This window comes from Xiphias gladius, chromosome 1, assembly GCF_016859285.1.
Source record: "Xiphias gladius isolate SHS-SW01 ecotype Sanya breed wild chromosome 1, ASM1685928v1, whole genome shotgun sequence".
NCBI lineage: Eukaryota > Metazoa > Chordata > Actinopteri > Istiophoriformes > Xiphiidae > Xiphias > Xiphias gladius.
In genome coordinates, this window is record NC_053400.1 from 12,361,322 (window position 1) to 12,387,045 (window position 25,724).

A 25,724-nucleotide genomic window follows, 5' to 3' on the forward strand; every position below is an offset into this window, starting at 1 on the left:
GAGAGTAAGCCCGGTTTGATTTTATACAGTAAGGTCAAACTAAATGCACTTTATGCTTATAGGATCAAAACATTCGGATTGAATTCTGATTAAAGTGTAGGTGTCTCAACGTGGAGCACGATAAAGCTGTTTCAAAATTAATATGTAATTCTATTCACAGCGTTTTTGTGTCCCTGTTGTCAGCCCCAGTGCCTGCCTCCAAAGTCTATTATGTCCACAGGACTACACGGTTGGACAGCCACACTTCGAGGAATTAGTGTCCTATTGTCTCGACACACGTCACACACACGCCGTTGACATTGACTTCACATCAGAGACAGTTTAACTTCTTCTCTTCTTTTTTTTTTTCTCTTCTTTTCTTTAACTCGTTCAACCGAGCGTTGGGTCTATTGTGGGGGGCCCTGACAGATGCGGGGGCCCTAGCAGGTCCAGGACAGGGAAAAGTCTAAGAGCTTAATCTGCCCCCCCGGCCCCCACCCTCCCCCCGCAGATGTTGGCTTTGGGAGTCTTGAAGCGTCACCTTTGACATGTCCCTCATTCAGCAGGGGGTCCAGAAGGACACTGACCGCTGCAAGCTGTCACCTCGGCCGGCCGAGGACGCCCTGCGCTACCGCTCTATTAGGCTAAACGGCCCCTGACATGTAAGTAGGAGCCGGCGTTAATCAAGTTTGGGGATTGACACTCATGCAGCATCATGCACAGCAAAACAACACCGGGACACCGGTCGTGTTATGTGTCAGCATGTCGTCTCCTCCGTGGCCTTGGATTTTTAAAGCGATGCTGTGAATTTGTTTGATGTAAATGTGTATCATTTTGGAAGTTTTTGTCAACAAAAATAAAACTGCATTTAAATAAATCACGTATTTTTCTTTTTTTTCTTCTTTTTTTTTTATTTCGATGCCACTATGTACGGGTTCAAATTGTTATACTTAAATGATTCCAAAACTTCAGGATTAAATGTGCATGTGTCGATCTCCAAATAGGACAAGCGTGTGCGCGCATACACCCCCCCCCCCCCCAACACACACACACACACACACACACACACTCACACACACACACACACACACACACACACACACACACACACACACAAACACACACACACACGCATAATGCTGGGCTTGGTTCGTTAAGCCTAATGGTTGAACAATAGACACATCTGCTCATCTTTTTCTATCCAAAGAGAAGGTACTACAGTCTTCTTCGTTTGGTTAAACCGCCACATATTTGCAGGGGAGTGGGGGGTGGGGTGCTGCAGCTGAAGTAGCCTAATAATGAAAGAATGGATCTATGTGATGTATATGAACACATAGGATATAACTTGATTAACTTGATTAAAGCATCGCGCTTTGGTGTAATTCCTCAGGCCTCTTTTTTTTATCTGCTTTGTTGAGAGGAATTAAGTGTGTTTTCATTGGTTTTGAATCCCAGACCTCACTGGTTAAAAATCAACTCCAAATGAACCCGGAAGTTTACTTCATTTGCACTTAATCATTTAAGGGGGACCGAAGATAAGGCCTCATTATGGCCCTAATGGATTTAACATTTTCTAGAGCACAAATGACAATTAAACTTTGGGCGGTGTATCCAGTCCATTTCCATGGGTCGATTCTGTGCGGATTTTATTAGAGATCCGTCTATTTGCGGACGTTTTTCACATTTTAGTGAAGGCTACAAGCTGCTCAACATGAGTTATCGCGGAGAGAAGCTCTTAGCAGGTGGTTTGATACTTCCCTTCCTTAATAAGGTAGCTGACGTCAGAGCAACGGGGCGGTGTGTGCGCGCGCGTGTGTGTCAGAGGGAGAGAGAAAGAGAGAGAGAGAGAGAGAGAGGGAGTATGGGAGGAGATGGGTGTCCGCAGTGCGCATGTGTAGACGGTGATCTGTGCTGCGGTGGAAGAGGGCTGGAGACACACATCCAGAGAGATGGCGCGGCACCCGACCGGAGCGCAAGGACAGCTGGTTGGCGGTGGGGGGGCTTGAATTATAAAGCGAATCAGAAAAATAAGGGAAAAAAAACTAAAAAACTGCAAATATCGAGAAAAAGAAGGGATTCGGAAAAGGAGTTTCAATTCTGCAAAAAATAAAGCATCAGAGGTAGGACAATAATCAAGTAGGTGAATATAAGGGCAGAGAAGAGGCAATAGCAGAGGAGGCTGCTGCGAGAAGAAAAAAGCAACAAAAGAAAATTGAACTTTCCTGGACGTGAGGACTTCTGGACATCAGCTAACTGCGGTAGGTCAGATAGATGGTTTGTCCACAGCGCTGCCCGGATCATGAACGCACAGCTGTCGATGGAGAATATTGGCGACCTGCACGGAGTGAGCCATGAGTCCGTGGCTGGTCACGGGGAGCTGCTGAGTGGCCACAGTCCGCATTCCCGTCCGAGCCCCCGGGGTCTGAGCCACCGCGCTATGGGCATGGCGACCCTGCTGGACAGCGGAGACTATCACCCCAGCCACCCCGGACACCTGCATCCAGCCATCAGCATGTGCGAAGCCCCCCCTGGCATGAGTGCGAGCAGCACTTACACCACCCTAACCCCCCTGCAGCCCTTACCCCCCATCTCCACCGTGTCCGACAAGTTTCCTCCCCATCATCACCACCACCATCCCCATCATCCTCACCCTCATCCTCACCAGAGGATCCCCGGAAACGTCAGCGGCAGCTTCACGTTGATGCGAGAGGACCGGAGTCTGGCGCCTATGAACAGTCTGTATCCCGCATATCATCACAAGGATCCCTGTATGGGCCAAAGCCTGTCCCCGTTATCCGGTTCCGGTCTGGCCAGCATACACACGTCCCAGGCCGGCATCCCTCCCTACGCTCATCCCGGTGCCGCCATGCCTGGTGAGAAGATGCTCACCCCCAGCGGGTTTGAGGCTCACCACCCGGCCATGCTCGGCAGACACACGGAGCAGCACATGAGCTCCTCAGCGGGCATGGTACAAATCAACGGCCTCCACCACCACCCGCACGCCCACCTTGGGGCGCAGGGGCACGGCCAGGGGCTGGGGAACAGCCGGGAGCAGGCCTCCGGGCCCGGGCAGCAAGGGGGCGGCGGTGGAGGGGGTGGTATTTCTGGGGGACAGATGGAGGAGGTGAATACCAAAGAGGTGGCGCAGAGGATCACCACGGAGCTGAAGCGCTACAGCATCCCTCAGGCCATCTTTGCCCAGCGGGTCCTGTGCAGGTCCCAGGGGACCCTGTCCGACCTGCTGAGAAACCCCAAACCCTGGTCCAAGCTCAAGTCCGGTAGAGAGACCTTCCGCCGCATGTGGAAATGGCTGCAGGAGCCCGAGTTCCAACGCATGAGTGCGCTCAGGCTCGCAGGTGAGCGAAGCCTCGGTAAAGTCCCCTTTTTGCTTTCATCTTCTATATGTGTTGCTGAGAAAAAACAGACGCTCGAATAATCAGCATGGAGGATCACTGGCTTTGAATGCTACCTTATACTGAGCAATGGGTCAAGTGGGCTGGGAGCCAAAACTGGTCTTGCAGTTTTTTACCACAAACGTTTTGCAGCAATCCAAGCGTAAACCGTGCAAAATCACGCCAGGGTAGCATTCAGGACCGATGTTCCGTCTAGGCTGATAGTTCTTTATCCAAATGACACATAACCAAATGTCTCCACAGAAATGAAACCTTATTCAAGATGGTGGGAGTCAAATGATATTAGATGCAGCGAGGAACCAGGTCATGCCCCAGGGTTTGGTGAACCCTGGTTTCTTTGGACGTGGACTCCGAATTAGAGATGCATGTCTGGAGGGGAGGTCTGCCTGGTCAAATGGTCAAATTCAACATTACGCAGCGTGTTAAACAGTGTTTGAAGTCGCCGAGGCTGAAAAACGCTCCACCGAGCTGATCCCCGTGCGCGAAGTGAGGGGCCTGGTATCAGTGGCGTCACTTTTCCGTTTCCACGCCGCTTCTCGGCTTGCGTGGAACAAGTGCTCATGTCATTTTACCTCAAAGTATCGACCGCTGGACTGTGTGCGTAAACTGATCCTTCGCCCAGAAATCGTTAGGACCGTGTTTATTTTGGTGAGCTGATCAGCCTTTTTGGTGTTGCCCTTGGTGTAAACAAACCGGGAGCGGAAAGTGTGTGTGCACGTGCTCTTGAAACTAATTTTAAATGTCAAGTGAGCCTGGAGTCACGCATCAGGCTGTTTAGTCGGTGAAATTGGTTTTGTCTCTCCTTTTGGTAAAAAAAAAAAAAAAGAGAAAAAGGCCTTCATTTCTCAGTAGAAAAAGAAACCAAAAAACAAAGAAAAGAAGAGAGAGCGTGTGTTTATGTTTTGGTCATAAACTCACCCTGACTTGACTGAGGTTTCTCAATTTAACTGTTAATCCTCTATTAATTTGTCCCTGAGGTACGCACGAGTCAATTAGGGCGAGCAATTAGGCCCAAATCGCACATGCTCGTTCACAGACACCGAATTGATGTGGGGTTTTTTTTTTTTTTGGTTTTTTTTTTAACGTTTATAGGCCTAATCAATGACCAACAAATGGGCTTTTTGGCTTTTTGAAAAGTGAGGCTGTGGCTGCATGGCGGAAAGTACGCGCGTCTGCTTGTGTGTGTGCGTGCTCGTGCCTGAGTATAATCGCAATTGATTAGTTTTTCAGTTTTCCCATCTGCTGCTGCTGCTGCTGCTGTTGTGTGTGTGGGTGTGTGTTGGTTGAAGGTGAGATTTTATCACTGACTTTTGCAAAGGATTTTTTTTTAAAAACCCAACTCATTTAACTTTTGAAAGCTGGGTTTGTATTTGATCATCATTTGATCATTAGTGTGATCAGCCTATAATTAAAAAGCCTATTAATTAGTACTGGTGATGATTTTTGGGGTTTTTTTTGTCTCGTTTTTTGTCTTTTAAAGACGAGATATTCATACTGGCTATACGGGGAAAATAAATGTTTCAGGCCTGCTTCAGTTGTGCTCATTCACATTTTCTTGAGCATGTTGCCCTGTCTCGTTTTACCCTTAACTTTTTAGAAGAAAAAAATCCTAAATAAAAATGACAAAGATTCTCTTTAGAAATAATAAGACGAAGAAGAAGAAGAAGAAGAAAGAAGAACAAGGAGATAAATGAATACAAGATTTTAGCTTTTCTTAAATTGTCCAAAAATAAGTTGGGGGAGGAGAAAAAATTACAGTTAAAAACTAAATTAATTTGAAGATAAGAGGCTGAGCGCCATTTTATTGATCCGTTCGTTCCTAGGTGATCGTGTGCTAAAGTAGATGTGATATACTTATTGATTTCGGGCTCCTGAAATTAATCTCGGGCCTCTTCTCCTTTTTCCCACGTTTACCCATCTGAATTGGCTTGAATAGAATAGAATAGGGTTGGATGTAGGCAGATATGATTTGACACAGGACAGAATTCATACATTGTGAAATGCGAGGTCAGTTTACACGCAGTAAATCAGGCGTAATTGCGACAGTGCTCGGTGTGGTCGGGCTTTCTGGGGTTTTAAGAAATTGAAGAAAGCGAATATTTACCATACCTAACCGCTTACAATAAATGGGGGTAGTCTGGAATAGGTAGAGGGGTCGGCTTTCCAGTTGGCAACATTTTTTAGCACAGAGGTCTGTTTGTTGTTCTCTTGTGCCCTCTCAGAGATTATGAAACGCGGGACTGTCGTCACACCGTGTCAGTAGGCCCGGTGTGTGCAGTCTCTGTTTGAGTGTGTGGAGTTATCTGTATGTTTGTAATGATTAGCTGGGAGCAGCAGCAGTCAGTGTGTGTGTGTGTGTGTGTGTGTGTGTGTGTGTGTGTGTGTGTGTGTGTGTGTGTGCGTGCGTGCGTGCGTGTGTGTTTGTGTGTGATTAACCTGATAACGAGGCCGTTGTTATGTCCCCCCTGGTCCTGGGAAAAGTTGCCTCTTTGCCGGGGCCTCCTGTGCCGGAGCCGGGCCGCTCTGCGGTGGCTCCTGCTGTCTGAGTGGCCTTCACTCCCACTGATTTATAGCAGCCCTTGCACGGGGAGCTCCGGCTCTCTGTTAATATTTACCAGCACTGGAGACAGCGGGCTGCTCATGCTCACAATTATACTCAAGTTTATGGTCGCGCGGAGAGGCCGCTGCACTGTTCTTCAGCACACACATCCGAGCGAGAGTGTGGTTATAGGGCGGGATCGGCAAAATTAACGGCTTTAACTCATTTCATTCAATAATCATGTTCATTTGAATGTCTCTCCGATAAAGCTAAATTGGGAAGGCAATGGCACATCAAAACTAAGGACCGAAAATATAGGAATACCATAGTGACGTGAAGTCATAAGCCACTTTAAAGACACTGACTACATACAAATCCCTTATGCAATATAGAATAAATCATTTTGATTCGCTTAGAAAGATTATTTTGGTAATTTTTCTCCAAATTTTGTTCGAAGTTCTGTATGGATTTCGGCGGTTTATTTAATGGGTGCATTTTGTAGGCTACATTACTGTGTTTTGAGGTGATCTATAATGAAACGTTTTGATTGACCCGTAGCGTTCTGCAAAATTAATCAGTACTGCTTTAAGAATTGCTTTGTGGTTAGGATATGCTGTTCATTATTTCCCCCCTGAGAGACCCTGTTGGGCCTTGCTCCAGCAGCCCACGTCTGCCCCCTCCTGGTGTCTGCTCGCTGATGGCTGTAGAAAGAAAGCGATCAGATAAAACGACAACGAGATCAGCTGAGGGGAGGTCTTTCCACTGTTAGATGTGTACGTGTGGTTCATTTCTCCACGGATGTAGTTTGCTGAGGCGTACCGTTGCTTTCAGCACCGTGGACAGCGCTCAGTGTCGCCCGGCTGACAGGCTTACTGCGCCCACCAGGACTGGCTGAAGGGGGGGGGGGTGTTATTGTTCATTATTTTATTATTTACCATGCACTCTATTGGTTTGAAATGAAAGAGTGCCTCGGTGTTTGGGACAAAAGTGGCATTGCTTATGATTCTTTTAGGTTGAGTCTTAGATAGATAGGAAGAAATAGATGGGAAGAAATCTTATCAGCATATTTGGTCATGTATGACAAATATGGCTTTTAAGACTTTTTCAGTTCCCCTTTCCACCACTACAGTATCGGAATACACGCTACAAACATTAAAATGTTCAGTTCTTAGTCCTGTGATGAGAGTTTCCTTGTTTTCCTCTAACAAAAACACTACAATCAAACCAGTCAGCAGGACCTATTCTTCAAATCAGCGGTTGCAGTTTTTGTTTGGGATGCAGCGATGCTTTACAGGCATATTATCATCAGTGTCAGTCAATACTCACTTTCTTTAGTCTAAAAAGAAGAGAAGTGGGACAGGACATAAAAACAATGTCTTTCCTGAGGATATAACGCATGAAAAATGTCAAAAAGTTGGTTCCATTTTGGTTCTTGATGTTGTACGATAGTTACAGGGCATAATGAAAATTTTAAAACAATACAAGTATCAGTCAAACATTGCTTGGAGGATTGTAGAATTTCCATTTTTTGATCGTTGTTTTTCACTTAATTCTGTTCTATTGCTAATTCTCGAAGTAGCAATACAATAGAAAGAACCTGAAAAATGAACTTGTTTTGCACCTGTAGTAGTAAATTGGTTCTGGCCAAAATGGAATAGAAATGTTCAGATATTCGTGTTGACTTTTAATAACCATAGAATAGAGTGAAAAATCCCTTCCCTTCTAGGCTTAGGTGATATGGAAAAGAATCAGTGAGATCATTCATGGGGTCAGTCCATGCAGTGGATTTATGCAGGACTTTTTTAAATCCAACATCCAGGTGTGATGGAGAGAAGATTGTCATACCAGTGTTCTGTCATAATTCTTGTTTTCACATGAGTATATATTCTGCTCTCTCTCACAAACCCTCTCTCCTTCTCTCCGTCTGTCTCTCTTTTGTCCTGAATTCTCCACAGCATGTAAGCGTAAGGAACAGGACCACGGCAGAGGCGAGCGAGGGAACGTGACCAAGAAGCCCCGGCTGGTGTTCACAGATGTGCAGCGGCGGACGCTCCACGCCATCTTCAAGGAGAACAAGCGTCCATCCAAAGAGCTGCAGCTCACCATCGCCCAGCAGCTGGGCCTGGAGCTCGCCACAGTCAGCAACTTCTTTATGAACGCACGCCGCCGGAGCCTAGATAAGTGGGTGGACGACGGCTCCGGTCACTCAGCCAACTCTGGCCCTAACACCTGCACCAAAGCCTGAAGACGGACTGATTTGACCAACTCATGGACTGACTCAACCTCGGTGGAAAAGCTTTAAAACTTAAGAGAAACAAAGAGAAACTTAAAAGACGTTGAAGCAACGTTTTGCCCTTAAACCTGTACTATATTGATATTTATAGTATCCAAAGATGAAAAAACAAACCAAAGACTTCTTGTTTGACCTGCTTTGAAATGTTTGTTTCAGCAACACATTTATGTGTAACATACTGCAAAAAGACTATAATTTTACCCCCCCTCTCACACACACTCACTGTCACTGGTCTCTAGCTTTACTACACCCCTCCTCACCTCCCCAACCAGTATCAATCTATCATTCACCATCCTTATCTTTAATCTGATTGGTTGGTTTTAATGATAGGTCCCTAAATGGAGGTTTAATCAGCCTATTGGCAGTCTGACCTGCAGCTGTCCACACCCCTGAAGAACAGCCAGAATGTGGAGCTCCGGTGGGATTGGCCAATCAATTTTAAAGAAAAAAAATCCTACAGGAGCAACTGGATTGTTGTGCAACCTTGTTTGGATCGGTGGCAGTGGACTGTCTGTCTATCTGTCTGTCTGTCCAGCTGTCTGTCTTTCTATCAAGCATTCCAGACAGACAGGGGAATGCCCACGCGTAGACTGCTAACCCAAAACCAAAATCCCAACCCTAAACCAAACCGAGATCCCCTAACCTCAACCCACATGGTAGTGCTTTCTTCCAACATGCTGAAGCGTTGAATAATTTAAAAAATGAGAAACCAAAGCCTTCTACACCCTGAAGCCTCCCATGCAGTTTAGGAATAAAACCACTAAACACACTATGTAGTAATTTGACCAAAGAGTGTATTTTGTAGTTGATAATCTTAAAAGTATTTTTCCTCCCTGACCTCCTAAAACAGACTGTTAGTAAGGTGTCACAAAGAAGCCAATGTTACTGCTCATGGTCCATTCAACCTTTTGAGTCATACTTAAATTTATGTTCCCTGCAAATGGAAACAATATGTAACATAACCCTGAAAATTAACTAATGACATTTGCCTTACAGATGCCTTTTTGAATCAAACTAAATATTCCAGCTTTGTCTTCACAATCGGTCTAGTGAATGTTACTGTAAATGCTGTTTGTGAAGATTAATCATTGCAGAAACAACCTTGTCTGTTTCCACAGGTTTAGTGCTAGTTTATACCTTCAAATGCCAGCAGCTGGCAAACAGACGAATCCATTCAGTAGTACGTTTTCTCTGCAAAGGTGAAAACACAAATGCTGGGTTTATGTGTGGTCTTGACACTGTGAGGTAGACAGATGGCCTCTGATGGGGGGGGGGGGTTTAAGGACAAACTGTGTCACCACTCTAATAATAAGCATTCAGCGTCGCTCCGTCATCCCTGTGCACTTCATACGTATTTGATTTTATCACCTCATCAGAGATGTTGGGTAGAGGGGATGATATCAATGATCAAATCAATTTCAGGCGCTTACACAGCAATGTCAGCTCCTCACCTGAATACGAAAGCACCCCATCCCTGCCCGTCGCCAATGCCCCAAACCCCCCTCCCTATCCTGCCTCCGCGCTCCTGGTAAGCTATGCATTTCAGCACTAGGAGGAAAGCACTACACAGGGCTGGCCCAGGGCAGCGCAGCATTAGATATATTAGGCTGGCCCCTTGCCATCGTCCTCCGCATGGCCAGGGTTAGCAGCTCTACATCCATCAGAGCAAGCGCTGGAGGAGAGGCGAGAGAGAGCTGCTTCTTCATCTCTGAGAGAAAAACCAAAAAAGATGACAAGAAACAAAAAACGTGTCAAGACCTGCTGATGTTTTATAGTGTGAACCAAAGATGCTACCTCACTCAAGTTCCATACGTGATTTCTATCACTTTGATGATACCAAAGATAACCAAAGATTTTTTTCTCATTGCACGGCCTCTGAGTGGTGTTAAAAGAATTTGTATGTCTCCCCTCCCCCCATCTCCTTTCTCTTCCCCTCTTTTCCTGTCTTCTCCCCCGTCTCCCCCTCCCACCTGCACTCAACCCATGCACCCCTGCTATGAACGCTCTTGCTTCATCTGTGCTGATTACAGCTTCATAGATAGTCATGCTGATGTAGCTATAGGCAGATATGCAGATCTAGCCATAGATACATACACACAACCGGCCATGCGGGTGCCTGCGGGGTACAGCGAACTCGATGACAATGTGATCAGTCTTTGTTTTGCTCGTTGGCAACAGAAAAGCATTCATCTCTACCCCTTTGCTGGCGGAGAAGACAGTTAGAATGTAAAAGCTGGTATTGTGGCAAACCAACAAATTCATAAAATTAAAGTTTGAGATTGGTTCATGAATCATTTCAAAATACTCTGTGAATTTAATGGAGTACCCCGCTAGAGTGCCATTTTTTGGAGCTTTATTTCCGCTTGGCGTCTCCCTCTGAGTGTGTATCTATAGGTTGATAATATTGATCCATCAAGTAGGTCAGACATCTTCACATGACAAAAGGCAGACAAGCTGACATAACCATGGGCAGAATTGTTGACTCAACTATAGGCAGACATGTTCCTGAAAGTAGAAGCAGACATGTTGCAATCTTTCTAAAACTCCCAGGATGAGTGCCTTGCTTGAACCAAAGTGTTAAACCGCTGTTGACCTCTCACCTTTGACTCTGTGAATACCTCAGCCTGTAGAAGGGCCACTACTGAAGAAACAAGGAAAAGGTTGTTTGTTTTTTTTCTTAAATCACACCGTGGTGCTTTCGCCAGCGCAACCATGCAATGAAAACATACCAAAGGAATTTCTGTTGTCCACTTCTACAGATTAAACCAAAGGTCTTTGTGTCTCCTCTCCCCTGCCCCCTTTCCCCCCTCCATCCCTCCTTCCCCCAGCCTTCCTTGTCTCTCTGCTGTGTGTAGGAAGGTCCAGCACTCTGGCCGTGCATGTCTTTACCTATGTCTCTGAATACCTCATAGTAATAATTCCTTTGAGTTCTGCATTGAGACGTCTATCTGTGAGTAAGGCAGAACTCCATTCGTGTGGTAATTGTTATTGTTACTTCAAAAAGCTGTATGATTATCTATTTTGAAGGTTGTTTTTTATTTTGGCAGAAGTGCTCTGTTTCAAGTCACGGAGGACAAGTTTCAGGGTTGATGTATGAAACTTAAGGGATGGAGGGAGAAGCGTATTTTTTATCAGACATTGGGTTATGCCAATATTATGATGGTAGACTATTGCTTTTACAGGGTAAAACCAACTGCTGTGATATTGTGTTCATATTTTCCCTTTTCTCTACTTCTGTGCTGTGATTTTAATTTAATTGCATTTTTGTATTGGTTAACCACTGCTTTAATTTATGCATTTGTAGAAACTCTAGATTTGTATATAGTAGGTTTTTGGAAAAAAAAAAAACAAACAAAAAAGACAGTTTTATGTTACAGCCTTATTGCCCACGCTTAGATATAACAAAGGAGTAGTTTGTATTCTTCTTCAGCTAAATCCTAGCCGGCATTTCAATGTGTGTTTTAAACACTGCCAGAAACCCAGACAGTTGATTTGCCAGCGCAGACAAAGTTATACAGGAGCTACTTTGTTGAACAGCTGGCAAAAAGCAGTGTGTACGTGTGTGTGTGTTTTTTCTATTCTTTTGACTTTTTAAGAACAGTTATTTTATGGGTATTACTGCACATCCAAAGATTTTTAAAACAAACCAAAAATTGGAAAAAAAATATGTATAATGTTGAAAAGCACTGGCATTTGTGAGGTAGACTTGTTGAGTTTTGATTTGCCATTCGCACGGGTATAGAATGTAGAAGGCGTAGGGCTATGTAGACAAGCTTACTCTACCATGTGGGGAATCTCCTGTTCAATGTACAATCTGAAGCATCTGAAATGAGGGCTGCAAGTCCCGCTCACTTTGCTGTCTAATACACAGAGTGAGGTGGAGTGTAGGCTGGGCAGCCGGTCTGCCAGGGGCTGTGCCACGGAGCTGGGTCTGTTTTTATTGCTGTGGCACTGCCGCCTCACTCCAGCTAGTATCTGTTCTTTTGGTACGTACTCGTGTAATGACTATGAGCAAAGTCTAATAAAACTGCAAAGAATTTTACCAAGGAATCCGTGTGTGAGTGTGTATGGGGACGATCACCTGGATTGCTCATCTCTTTTTCTGTCTGTGGATGCGTGAGTGTGTGGGTACATGTGTGTGACCGACTCAAATTTCAAGTACTGCTGCGGCTCGCAGGTATGCAAGTCTGTGTGTGTGCTCATTTGCATGTATTTCTTTACTGTCTGTTTTTCCATTGTGAAATCTATTTCTACTGCATATTACATTTGGGGTGTATGCATGTGTGGGGCTGATTGGTGCATGTCACAACAGTAGAACTGACGCCCTCTGGTTGTCAGAGGCCTTACTGTTGGCGCTGTTTCCTCTCTGTCATGCTCAGACAGCACAGAATCTCCGAGGACTGAAGGATATCACCAAAATGTCCATGACAGATTACATCAGCATTGCAGTCATTGTGTCACGGATGTGTGTGAAAGTGTTTCAGCCAAGTACAGGTGCTTACATTAAAGTTATACAGGCCTGTATTAAATGGAATGGATGATGAGGTGTGGACCTATGTTTTCCCCATTTTCATATTTTCTGTTATTTATTTTGTCCATACGGAGTTCCCATATGATGGGTAGCTTAGCTACAAGTCTCATAACAATACTGCGGCGCCTAAGACAATCATCTGGATCTCTTACGCTGGGGAACTAGTTTCTCACCCACAGAGGGGTGTCCTCCAGCTATTCATATACAAAGATGCTTGAAGGGTTTTGATAAACAAGCATATTTGTTGTCATAGACATTTAGTTATAGATTACAGTAGTAGTTCATCTTGCACTTGCATTTTGAAAGGAAATTTCATTGCTCTCGTCGCCTTGTGCTCTTGTCAAATTTGACCTCTTTCTTTTGACCTCCTTCGCGACTCACGATGCTTCTTCTGTTTTCAGTGTGTGCGTGCGTGTGTGTTTGTGCGTGTGTGTGTGTGTGTGTGCAAGTGCGTGTGTGTGTGTGAGTCAAGTGCGTGTGTGTGTGTGTGTGCAAGTGCGTGTGTGTGTGTGTGTGTGTGTGTGCAAGTGCGTGTGTGTGTGTGTGCAAGTGCGTGTGTGTGTGTGTGCAAGTGCGTGTGTGTGTGTGTGTGCAAGTGCGTGTGTGTGTGTGTGCAAGTGCGTGTGTGTGTGTGTGTGTGTGTGTGTGTGTGTGTGTGTGTGTGCAAGTGCGTGTGTGTGTGTGTGTGCAAGTGCGTGTGTGTGTGTGTGCAAGTGCGTGTGTGTGTGTGTGTGTGCAAGTGCGTGTGTGTGTGTGTGCAAGTGCGTGTGTGTGTGTGTGCAAGTGCGTGTGTGTGTGTGTGTGCAAGTGCGTGTGTGTGTGTGTGCAAGTGCGTGTGTGTGTGTGTGTGCAAGTGCGTGTGTGTGTGTGTGCAAGTGCGTGTGTGTGTGTGTGCAAGTGCGTGTGTGTGTGTGTGTGTGTGCAAGTGCGTGTGTGTGTGTGTGCAAGTGCGTGTGTGTGTGTGTGCAAGTGCGTGTGTGTGTGTGTGTGTGTGTGTGCAAGTGCGTGTGTGTGTGTGTGCAAGTGCGTGTGTGTGTGTGTGCAAGTGCGTGTGTGTGTGTGTGTGTGTGTGCAAGTGCGTGTGTGTGTGTGTGCAAGTGCGTGTGTGTGTGTGTGCAAGTGCGTGTGTGTGTGTGTGCAAGTGCGTGTGTGTGTGTGTGCAAGTGCGTGTGTGTGTGTGTGCAAGTGCGTGTGTGTGTGTGTGTGTGTGTGTGTGTGTGCAAGTGCGTGTGTGTGTGTGTGTGCAAGTGCGTGTGTGTGTGTGTGTGCAAGTGCGTGTGTGTGTGTGTGTGTGTGTGTGTGCAAGTGCGTGTGTGTGTGTGTGCAAGTGCGTGTGTGTGTGTGTGCAAGTGCGTGTGTGTGTGTGTGCAAGTGCGTGTGTGTGTGTGTGTGCAAGTGCGTGTGTGTGTGTGTGCAAGTGCGTGTGTGTGTGTGTGCAAGTGCGTGTGTGTGTGTGTGCAAGTGCGTGTGTGTGTGTGTGCAAGTGCGTGTGTGTGTGTGTGCAAGTGCGTGTGTGTGTGTGTGCTGCGTGCGTGTGTGTGTGTGTGTGTGTGTGTGTGTGTGTGTGTGTGTGTGTGTGTGTGTGTGTGTGTGTGTGTGTGTGTGTGTGTGTGTGCTTTCCAGCCTTTTAAACGGGTCAAAGTGAACTGAATATAGCAGTAAAGGCACTGCAGTGTGTAAGACAGATGAAGGATGACTTGTCTATTTATAAATGTTCTTGCCTTGAGTGAGGCGTCACAGGACAGTGACCCAAGGGGACAGGGACTCCCAACACCTGGCAACATGATCTTACTGCTTCACCCCAGGTGCACTCATATTTTTACATTTTTCTTTCAGTCTGTAGTTGTAGTCCTTCCCCCTGCCCTGTTCTTTCCCTCTTCTCCTTTCTCATTTTTACTGTATCGATAGATAGATAGATAGTACGAGTAATACAAGTAGTATTTTTTCATTTTATTTGCTGCATTACGTGCATTCTGTCAGTAGATGGCGCTATGACATCGATTTTCCCAAATACAAGGACTCCTGCATATTGCGGTTAGCAACATTTTTAAAGGAAAACACTGTCTCCCCACATTGGAAATAAGAACATTAATTGATGTTTGGTGCATTTTAACTAAGTCACTGACTGTAGGGTGGATATTAAATCCACACTACTAAATCTACACTCAACATGAATGCAGATCTTCCAGCTGTGAATCAGAAAAAGTCCCTATATTGCTTTAAAATCAACAAGGAAATTAGCATAGCTTTCTAGGAGTTGCTACTGTTAGCTCCATGATTTAACTCTAATTGATATCATCACACTAACTACAGTCTTAACTGTGTCACAGGCCTTTGCAGCTCATTGCAAACCACAAATCAAAGTGTTCCCTATCACTGAGTTTCATTTTGTTGGTTAAAAATAACACATCCCTCAATAATAACGGGAGGGTTACGGCTGTGATTGGCTAGTTGTAGAACCAATTAAATATAAAAAATACACAGTTCGAACAGCAGTGAAGCTCAAGGTGGCAGATCTTCACAAAGCTGCTCCACACCAAGCGTGTCATTTTAAAAATTGGTATGAAAGTCAGTGATGGCTGATTCATTACACTGAGGTCTGCAATGCATTTCATCCACAGAAGTTTGCTTTTTACTCTATCTCCCTATTTTTTATGTGAAATAGAGAATTACTCATTTTTACAAATTAGGCCCAATTTGTATAATATTACATAACTACATAAGTGACATCAGTTTTATCATAGAATTCACCTTTAACCGTGTAGCTAACATTATTAGTATGTCATGTTGGTCTGTTGTCAGTATTGTTGTAGCGATTCTGGAACACAGCTGGAGTTGTTTTAGCCCTCTGACAACAACTGAACATGACTCTGACACAACATCTTTAACCCCTGGCTGCCACCAGCCACTACCCATAAACCTAAGCGGCAGTCTGTACACAGCTGCTTCTAAAATAAAACCTTTATTGGAAACCACATGGTTTCTTGTGAGAGTTGGTTGTGTCATGTGCAGGACCACAGACTGCCTGCTAACGCTTCATTTGACTAATCACAAAGTGTAGGCAACACAGTGTTAAACAACAGCTGGTTTTACGTTTAAACATCAATTTGGTGTAAATCAGTGACAATAGACTAACTTTGTAAGCTTTGCTCCCTTGCCAGATAAAGGCCCACAATCAACTGGTAGATGTTTGTATTATTGTGGACTTTATGACCCTACAGTCTCTGATTCACTTGTCTCTGGTATAAGAAACAAAGGGCAAAAGTCAGTCCATTTTAAATTCATTACGCTTACAGCTAATGGCCTGGCAGGCACTTATTCTTTAAAATGTCTATGATATCGCCTTTTTTTGAGTTTTTCCTCTTTGAATTCAAAATACAATAATAATGATGAGGATAATAATAATTTTAAACCAAACCCCATCCCACTCTGTAGAATCTATCTATGTGCAGCAAACAATAATAACACACAAAGTGCAGCTGTCAAACAGATTTGTGAAGCAGATTCTAGTGTCCTCATTTTGGCCTTTGCCTTTGTTCCAAGAGGTTTCAGCAGAGAAGCGATTAAAACAAAGAACTCTCCCTCGGTCCTTTTTCATTTGTACCAAAATGACAACGGACCACCGCCTGCATTTAAGAGAGCAGTGAGCAGAACCACTGGTTCTAGACTCCCACTTTGACTTCACATGTTCAAGTTAACTTTTGACTTAACTTCTTTTTGTTAGGTAATTTTTGTAGCAGTTTTCTAATGCTGAAGGGCAGTCTTCATAAACAATCACTGGCCAAAGTCCGTTTTCATTCCCATCTAATCTTGTACCGCAACTGTCATTTTGCCAAAGCATCACCTTGGGGTTGAATATGGGACTATATTTTGACTTAGTAACTTAGAACCTACAGTTTCTTCTGTTTAATATCACTCCATTTTTATAGCAAAGTAAAAGATATAATAAATGACCGAGTACGCATTTCTTTGAAGGACAGGGACCAAAAGGGGGAGTTTATTTCTTTGATCATACACGACCGACGAAAGTGTGTTTCATTTTAGAAATCAAAAAGACTTAAAAGACTAATATCTAAAGCAATAATTCATTGCCGTAAACTTGTCAAAGGCTTTATCAGTCTCTCGGCCAGCCAGGACTTTGTGCTACAACATGTAACTGCGTTAACACACACGATCTTTGGCTTCCCACGAGCCAACCAAGCCAGAACAAAATGTTCGCCACGGAAAAAAACGAACGCTCACGTGCGCACGTGCGCGCGCACCGAATTCCACTGACCAATCATCTCGCGGAGAGTAGCCCCTGTCTTGTCTGTCCCCTTCCCCAGCTCAGACGTCCGCTGCCATTAATGACAAATTCTGGTCGGGGTTTCATTTTTCGATTCGTTTTCATCAGACACGTCGCGTCCTCCCCTTGGAAGTTTTGGTACCACTTCTGAGTTGGCGGTTGCTATGGCTGCGAGTTCATGCAAGGCTGGCAGAGAGGGAAGTGACGAGCGGGGCTGTTGTTGGGACACGTGACTGGAGCTGCACTGATCTGTTTTGACAAGCAGCAGGGAGGGAAGTGAGGAGGGGAGGCAGACTGTAAGCATCACGACCAGGAGCACCCAGTGTTCCTTTCATTCGCATTTCGCCTGAATAATATTAATATCGACCGAGTCCTGTGGTCTTAGCAGTCGGCTGGCCTGTCAGCGGTCAAACAGCAACTGATTCCTAGTTAACGCTCGCGGAAAACGTTGCGGTCGTTACCGGAGCGTTGGAGCACAGAGTCGTGCTGTTTGTTTGAAAAGTTTTAATGAAGATCACAAAGGAAGTCGGTACAGGTGGCGTTCCTAACGTTAAGTAGATGGCGACTGTTCGAGCGCTGTGGATGGATAGAAAGTGGGGCATACCTGCCTGATATCGTCGGTTAACATTTCGTGAGAAAAATGATAGGCTGAATATGCTCTCGTCGTAGCAGAAAATACCGAGACCGTCCGTCATCGGCATCGGTGTTTCTAGCTAAGCTTGGGCTACCTGCGCTACACTGGGGGTTGGGATGTTTGCGAGGTCGTTGTCACCCGCAGACGCTTAACAGCCCGGTAACGAGAAGGTTAGTTGGTTGAGTTCGCTAACTAGCCAACACTGCTGAGTTAGCAGGCGCCCCTTCGGGCAGAGTGTTGTTGTGAGTAGGCAGCGTTACAGGAGAGGAGACACAGACATGCGTCGCGTCGTAACTATGGTTCAGGTGGTGTAATCCGAGACGGGCTGTAAGAGCAGTCAGTTTGCTAGTTAAATTAGTGGTAGTCAGATTTGTTACTTGCTAGTAAGCAGACTGACAACTCCAGTACCTGACGCAACCTATAACTGACATTGGCTATCAGCTGTCTTTGTGTTAGTCAGTTGGACAATACAGGGCGACTCGATGGAAGCGTACAGTAGCATGCTAACAAAGCGATGCTTTGTTGTTGGATAGGGGGCCACTGGCACCAGCACACGGGCTTCACAGCTGATTTTATTTCTTAGCTAATACAGCAGGTCTCAGTCACAGAGGGTTTGGGGGTCCAGACACCGTTTGTGTTGCTGCCAAGGCTGTGTGTATTAGAAAAAACAGAAGACTGAGAAGACCCTGAAGGCAACCTGATGACACTGGACAACATGAAGCCCGAGCGAGGTACGTGGGGCAACAGAAACACACAGACACATCTCTGGGGTGGACTTGATGGTCAGTCTCTGGGGCAAGCCGTGCATTTCCAGGTTTAGGGGACTGATTGTACCCATTCCCCTGAGAGAAGAATCATGCCAGGGAATTATGTAACAGCTGGTCAGCCTGGTCACTGGTTATGTGAATTAACTAAGCCGAACCAAAGTAAATGAGGATGTGTACATACAACACACATTTGCCCTCTAGTTTTTTAATGTTAACACAAATGCCAGCTGTTTCTTTCCCCCATTTTTTCCCTCAGCATGTAACCTGCAAGATTATCTAATGCCAAATACCCTTCCTTTTTCCAGTTGCTTGTTTTGACAGTCTTTTGCATATGGCTGCTGCAAAATGTTCCTGACACCCACCCTGTTGTGGAAATAAGGCTCCTACCGTATGCTCTGCAACCTGTTTAAATGTCACTGTATCTGCAGCAAGAGGTAAAACAGGGACAGAGGGGATACCCTTGTTTGTTTAAGTGTGATTATGCTAATTTTACTACTGCATTAATTTATAAAGGGTATCTCAATACCTTAATGTCTGCCCTGAGACAAGTGACGCGTGTGTTGTATAAGCTCCTTTATTGTATAAGATGAATGATTCACGTAGTGATTGATTGTACATGGTTCTTTGTTGAGCCAGGGTAAATGATAACTTAATTTGTTGTCAACAACACATTACCACTATACTTGGAAGTGGTGAAGGGCCACTGTTCTCAGTCATGATGAGATTAGCTGCAGTCAATCAGGGATAGTCTGTTTGTTTGTATAGGTTATGAAACTGCAGTCAGGCTGCTGAGTGGCCAGAGTGGAATCTTCCTTAGAGCACAATATCCTGGTGATGGGACTCCACAACACACAAGTAAACATATGCCCTATATGGGCCTAGACTTTTAACCTTAGCCTTGCATTGCTTGTAGGATCCTTTACATGGAAGCACTGACCCCAGACATCTGTATGATGTGACTGGCCAGTGTAACAGGCACACTGACTGACACTTTGCAATGTAATTATAGCCTAATAATGACGCACAGCATACTGGTGAACAGCAAACGGGAACACTGCTGTTGTGCGTACTGGTACTGGTTTGGATAACGGCTCTCAAATTGGGGGATACTGAAATGATTTAGAACCCAATACTCTGTGTATGTACTCCTGCCTTGTGTGAGCCAAAAAGACTGAAAACCGTAGGCATGAGTATTACTAGAGCATCTGTTCATCCAGCTTCATGGATTGTCATCATGTCAAGTTGACTTGATCATTGTCATGTTCTAATTATGAAAGCTTGTGCCAGTAGAAGCTGTAGCTCCCTGTTTGACAGGCAGATACTGCGGCGCTATTGTTATTTGGAACATACTGTACCATTCCTGTGGAGGAGATACCAGATTGCTTATTGGCCAGATGTCTTCCTTCTTTTGCCTCTCTCCTCTCCCTGTTCTCAGAGAGAGGGACTGCAGTAGTGAGAGGAGCTGTTTACTTTACTAGCCTGGACCATACCAAGGCTGAGTTAGGCACAGATCAGCCTGTTTCACTGCTCTTCACCTGCTAGGTGGAGAGTTCTTAGGAGAGCCTATCTATATTATGTTTTAGGGGGAGAGCTGAACAAGTCCAGACATGTGCATCTAACACTAACACTCCTGTGACAAGTCTCACAGGCTGTGACCTCCTGATCAGGTAGGTGTGAAAAGTCAAGCCAAGGCTTTGGATGCGTGATGAGGTGATAGAATCGGGCTGTAGCCTGCCATATCTTGGCTGTAGCTCCCCCTTTAGCACATTGAGAGGGGACTATGGGAACTCATGATGCTGAATTCCAACATATCGGATCACTGTCTGTGCTGATGTTGATCATAATAAGAGATCCCATATCAGGCTGATTTGACCAGTCCATATTAAGTGCTGTTTCTTTGTCACTGCTGTAAAGGCACAATTTTATTAAAATTCTACAAAAACATAATTAAAAAAGTGTAATAATAATGTTTGTCTCTGAATGTTTGACATACACTTGATGTCTTGTTTACAACATCATGTGTCCTACACTTAGATGAATGATTGCAGTTGTTTTGATACATTGATGGATAGATATTTAAAACTGAAAAACAAGACGGGGCACTGGAATCGGTTTTGGGATGCTTTCATCAGCTAATACCCTGAGTTTTGGTATCAGAATTGGTATCCAGAGAAAAAGCTGTGTTAGTCTGGGTCTTCAAAGAGTTTAGACTTCAGATGAGCAAAATTTTCTTCAAAGTTCATGCAGCATCTCTATGTGGTGTTTTGTTAACTATGCTTTTATTTTAAAGGTAGAAGAGGAGCACTGATGTTATGCTCAGGGGCCTAACCAGAGTCATCTGACCACGTTGTTTTTCTGTGAGCTGAGCTGTGAATCAGGATGGTGTGTGCATGTGTGTGTGTGTTTGTGTGTGAGTGCGGGTGTGGGTGTGAGGAGAGAGTGATTGTGTGCAACAGATTGCTGTGGGCCTTAATAAGCGCTGTACCGTTGAACCATGTGGCTCAACTGACAGCTTTTACAGGTCCCATTAAGAGCAGCTATGGAAAACATGGGACCTGTTTATACCAGCTGGGCAAAACATGGCTTGTTGTATCAAATTTCAAACTGTTTCAGCTGAAGTGTGGTTAAGCTGGGTTTTATTTGTATCCTTAAAGAGGTAATTTTGACACAGTGTGTTTTCACTGCACATAGAAGAGAAAAGTTTGATTCACAACCACACTAGAATTGTTTACACCCTAAAACTAGGCTGTTTTTGCTCAAGTGTTGTCCTCTTCACAACCAGATGAGTGATTAAAGAAGACTTTGCATTAGATGGTCATATGAGGTGACATGGTGAAATGTCTGAGCAAGGAGCTATGAACTAGGACTTAGTGCTTCCTCCTTAATGCCCTCAACCACAGCTCTCATTCTGTCCCCCTTTCAGACAGAGTTTAAACAATATACACAGAGATGACCTCAGAGCTAGTCATGTTGGAGAGACTCAGTCAGCTGTTAAGCCTCAGGGCTGTGGTCCTACTCTCTGTAATGTTATTTGGTGTTAGTATGGCAGTGCTTCCTGTTTGAAGCCATTAGTCCTTGGAGGAGGAGTTGAATACAAGTCCACCCTCCACACCCACACCCACACACACACACACACACGCACAAAACTTACTGCCTCCCTTCTGCTGTCCGCTTAGTCAGATTACAGCTGCCCTAAGATGTCCCAGACACATGCCAGCAGATCAGGGTATATACACTCTCACTGACGAGAGACCCATATAATGCAGAGTGACATATACTGTTGTCCCGTACAGCACCTGTCTAGCCCTGTGTTGTCTTTGTCTCCTCCTTGGCTGTTTACCCCATGCTGTAGCAGGAGGCCACCACAGCAGGGGCTCTCTAGTGTTTTACTCCCTTCACACAGTTGAACTCCATCTGTACCATTTGTTTTTGTTTTTTGGATCGACTCATTTTTTTAATGTTGTTTGTTGTCAAGATTTTACATCACAACTAGTGCTGATTAATAGTACTGTCTTTTTGTGATCCGCAAAACACATTAATTTTGTGATGACATTTATTCAAAAGGCCCAATCATTTAATTGTTTTTTTTCTCACTTAAAAATATTCATGTTTAGACATACAGTTGTAAAATTGGTATTAATTTTGATCAACTAGCTTAAGTCAACACAAGTGCTTCCCTGTATTGCCTTTTCAATACAGCACCACGGCCATTTGCTGACCCAGCTCCACCCAACATGGATATTGGCCTCCCCATTGTACAGTGAGATTCAGAGCTGCCATTCGCAATGAATACCAATACCGGGTAGGCATTCAGCTGTGAGTTACTATCCTGGCCCCCAGAGTAATCAGCCTAAATCAATGCTATTGTGACAGGTTGGACTGTAAGTAGCCTAGCCTTGCCTAGCTGCTGCATTGGATTGGGCATCCAGTGTTCCCAGTCCGGTAATGCTCTTACGTAATGCTGGAACATTTTATTTAGCACACCACCCCTTCATCAGAACACACATACGTGTGCATTGTTACACTATACAGATATATGCTTAAAGTCACTGAAGTCATAGTGAGCTGTATCCACACTTGCACACGCACAGACATAAAAGCAAGTGTACATATATAGTACAACTACTCCGTATTAAGGCGCAGTGCGAACAAGCTATAAGGACACACAAAAATACACCATCCGGACTTAGTGTTGGACTGGCTGAAGCAGCATGGGTCGTATTTCTGCTGCCAGGGTGCCATTGAGCCAGTGATGTCATTGCTTATGTGTTCGTCACACCTCCCGCCCCTGTGGCTCCTTATAACCAACCAGCAGCCAGCTCTGCAGGAACAGGAAGAGCCATCTGGACCTGGAGTTTTTTCGTGGTGGGGGTGTTGTTGTGGTGTCGCCTTTTCCCCTGCATCACAATTTGTGTGTCTGTATTTCTATCTGTCTTTGACGTTTTAAGTTCTTCTTCGGTCATACTTTTGGGTTTCCTCTTTAACTTGTCTGTAGGTCTCATCAAGCTTTGAAGGAATTAGCTAAAGTGAAGGTCTTAAAAAGATTGAATTTTCCCATGTTCTTTTTTTTTTATAAATCAATGACCACCTTATCATGTTAGCTTTTGGATAAATGCTTAAAACACACTGAACCTGGTTAGTACAATATGTAAACCTGTTTTCATGTCAACAAAGTGGCTGTATGACTTGTAGTATAGGGACTGAATCTCCACCTCTTTCTCCATTATCTCTAATTAATTCTAGGTCTCCTTTATAGTGCATCCTTTCCTTCCTTCCACTCCAGTATTAATCCTTGACGTGATGTAACTAAATCTGTGTCAAGCTGTAAATTCTGTGCGACGCACACGCCTTACTCAGAAACCACGTAATAAAGAGGAACATATGCACTCATGCCTGGCTACGAATGTTTTGAGTATTTCTTTGTCATGCTACAATAACGGCAGTTATTTTTGTAACTGAGAGACCAAAATGACAGCTTCTGTTAATCTCAGCAGTGTTTAAATAGGAGTATTTCAAGGAATGTGTGATTATTGTAATTCTGCAAGCTCTGTAAGTAGGGAAACCTTGCACAGGCAGTGTTGTCTCTCTCTGACCTTGTGGAAAATCAACTTTCCCTCTCCTCACTCCACTGGTCTTCTTTTACCTATCCTATTTTCCTCCCCTCTCCTCTTATCTCCCCTCCTCTCTTTTTCTCTCCTCACCTCTGAGTCACATCACATTGAGCACAGCCACTGTAAATCCTCAGCACTTAACACCCCCACCACCACTACCTGCTGATAATAACTAGACAAAAAGCATATTGACACAAATAGAGCTTGGTTGATTTACTATCTAAAACACAAGAATGAAATAGGTGATAGTAAGGCCTGACAGGTTTATCAGTATATTGATTGCTCAATAAATACATGTTGTAGATGTATTGCTATTGGCAATATATCTCTCACATAATACTTTGAACAAAGGAGAAGTGGGGCTATATTGTAAGGGCAGTTTGCACAGACCAGCACTGTTTTCTTAGCAATGTGGGAGTATTTTTTAGTCATCTCACAAAACCGGTATGCTTCTATTTTGGTGTTAATTTTTGGTTAAACGTTATTTTCCTTTCTAAATACTTTTTTGAAACAGCGTCTGTTAAAAGCTAAATGTGATGTATATTTTACAGAAAGACATTTTAGATGAAAATGACAAACTCTGTGTATGCCAGACATTGTATTAAAACATTACAATGGTTTAATGTTAATATTGACTGACAGTCTAGATTGACTGTGAAGAGGTTGGAATCCTCATCAGGTCTGTTACCAGACTCCACACATCTTTGGTTGCAAAGAGTGTCGCGTAAGCAGCACTTTAGCCAGGTTCATGCACCACACAACTCTCATCTGTTTCTGTGTCTCCATGCTGACAGTATGCTGTTATGATCTAGCAATAAAAGGCCATCCGAGATTATCCAGAATTTAAATGTCAGATAATGGTATGAAAAGAGATTAAGCCAAAAAGAAGTAAGGTTGAAAAAATGTAGAAATTTTGTAAGAAATTTTGTTTTCTGTGACTGTGAATTCATACTTTGAGTTATCACTAACACTATTTAATTAGGAGCAATCTAATACATATTCTGACAGGATAATTGATCTATTCCCTAATCTGAACTATTCTTTTAAAGTAATGGAATCATGGTCATACAAACACAAACGCTAACACTACCAGTATCTGTTAACGGAGGGCACCTCGGGGGCTCGTTGTGGAGGCATTAAGCACATTGTTTGTTAAAAACAGCATGAGGTTAAGTGAATTTGAGACTCATCACAACTATCCCCTTTCTTTTTCTCCATTGTCTCCTCTCATCTCTTTCAGGCCAACAACTGGCCTCAATATTGAGTCAGGCAATTCCACCATCACCCTCAGTATTGCTTCATCCTCACACCAAAGCCGGTGACAGTCAGTCTGTCCAGTTTAACTGGGTTACTGTTCTTCTTTCCCCTTAACTCGGCTGAATTTTAGTGGGTAGATCTTTGCGTTCGATGTTTTATATGGTAATGTATGCTGCTGTCTAATCTGCAGTCAAGGAGCTGTTACTTCAAGTTTCACAAGTCCTGACAAAACAAGGTTCTAAATGAAAAATACTTGAAGTAGAACAATGAAAGGTGACAAGCACCAAAAAGCGGAGAAGGTGACCAAGAGCTTTTTGTTGGCCTTTCGTGGCAGGTTAATCATCCAGTACAGCTTTACCAAGAATAAGATGAGTGTTTTTCTTCCAGCCATGTCAAGACTTTGACTACGTGCTTTTTTGTCCCAAAGCGGTAAACTCCAGTATCCAACCACTTCGATCTGCCTGTGCTAGAACTGACACACTTTTCGTGTGGCCCTTGGAACTACGCTGCTCGGGTTGCTCAATTCGGACACCCTTTTATAGAAGTTGGCATCGGCAGCACAGGAGAGGTCAAAGGCCTGTGCATTCGTGTTGGACAGGGTGGCTCTGGTTACAGAGAGAGGTTTGCCCTACTGCCCTAGTGTCCTATACCCACCAAGAGTCAGCTTGCTAAAAATTTGAACTGCTATAGTAAAGATTTAGTGTCAGATGTTGCCAATAGAGGAAGTAGGGATTGAGATAGATCCCATCTCTGCACATGGTTAAATGATGGGTCTTACAGAGTAGTACTTTTCTAGAACAGTATTTTGGAGGATACAATTATAATCCTTAACGTTTTTATTCTCATAAAGAAATCTTGATATTGTGTTTGCCTTCTTATCAGTGCACCTAATATAATATTGGGATGTGAATTCAC

At 44.2% G+C, this 25,724-nt stretch overlaps 2 protein-coding genes across 3 annotated transcripts in view; both read left to right on the forward strand.

The window, feature by feature from the left end:
- The first annotated feature begins 1,945 nt into the window (after nt 1-1,945).
- Nucleotides 1,946-13,204, forward strand: onecut1 (one cut homeobox 1). 2 transcript variants are annotated; one of them, XM_040134596.1, is made up of 2 exons: nt 1,946-3,350; nt 7,887-13,204. In XM_040134596.1, the coding sequence occupies exons 1-2, from the start codon at nt 2,279-2,281 to the stop codon at nt 8,174-8,176; spliced, it is 1,362 nt and encodes a 453-aa protein (XP_039990530.1). In that variant the 5' UTR covers nt 1,946-2,278; the 3' UTR covers nt 8,177-13,204. The 2 variants fall into 2 exon arrangements, with proteins under 2 accessions (XP_039990530.1, XP_039991415.1); XM_040135481.1 differs by having other exon boundaries at nt 1,946-3,335.
- Nucleotides 13,205-17,038: 3,834 nt separating this feature from the next.
- The window catches only part of fam214a (family with sequence similarity 214 member A), a 30,716-nt gene continuing 22,030 nt past the window's right edge, over nt 17,039-25,724 (forward strand). Inside the window, exon 1 of the mRNA XM_040118341.1 lies at nt 17,039-18,405. Coding sequence (XP_039974275.1) covers nt 18,375-18,405 — 31 coding nt within the window. The 5' untranslated portion in view covers nt 17,039-18,374. The remainder of the gene's footprint in view (nt 18,406-25,724) is intronic.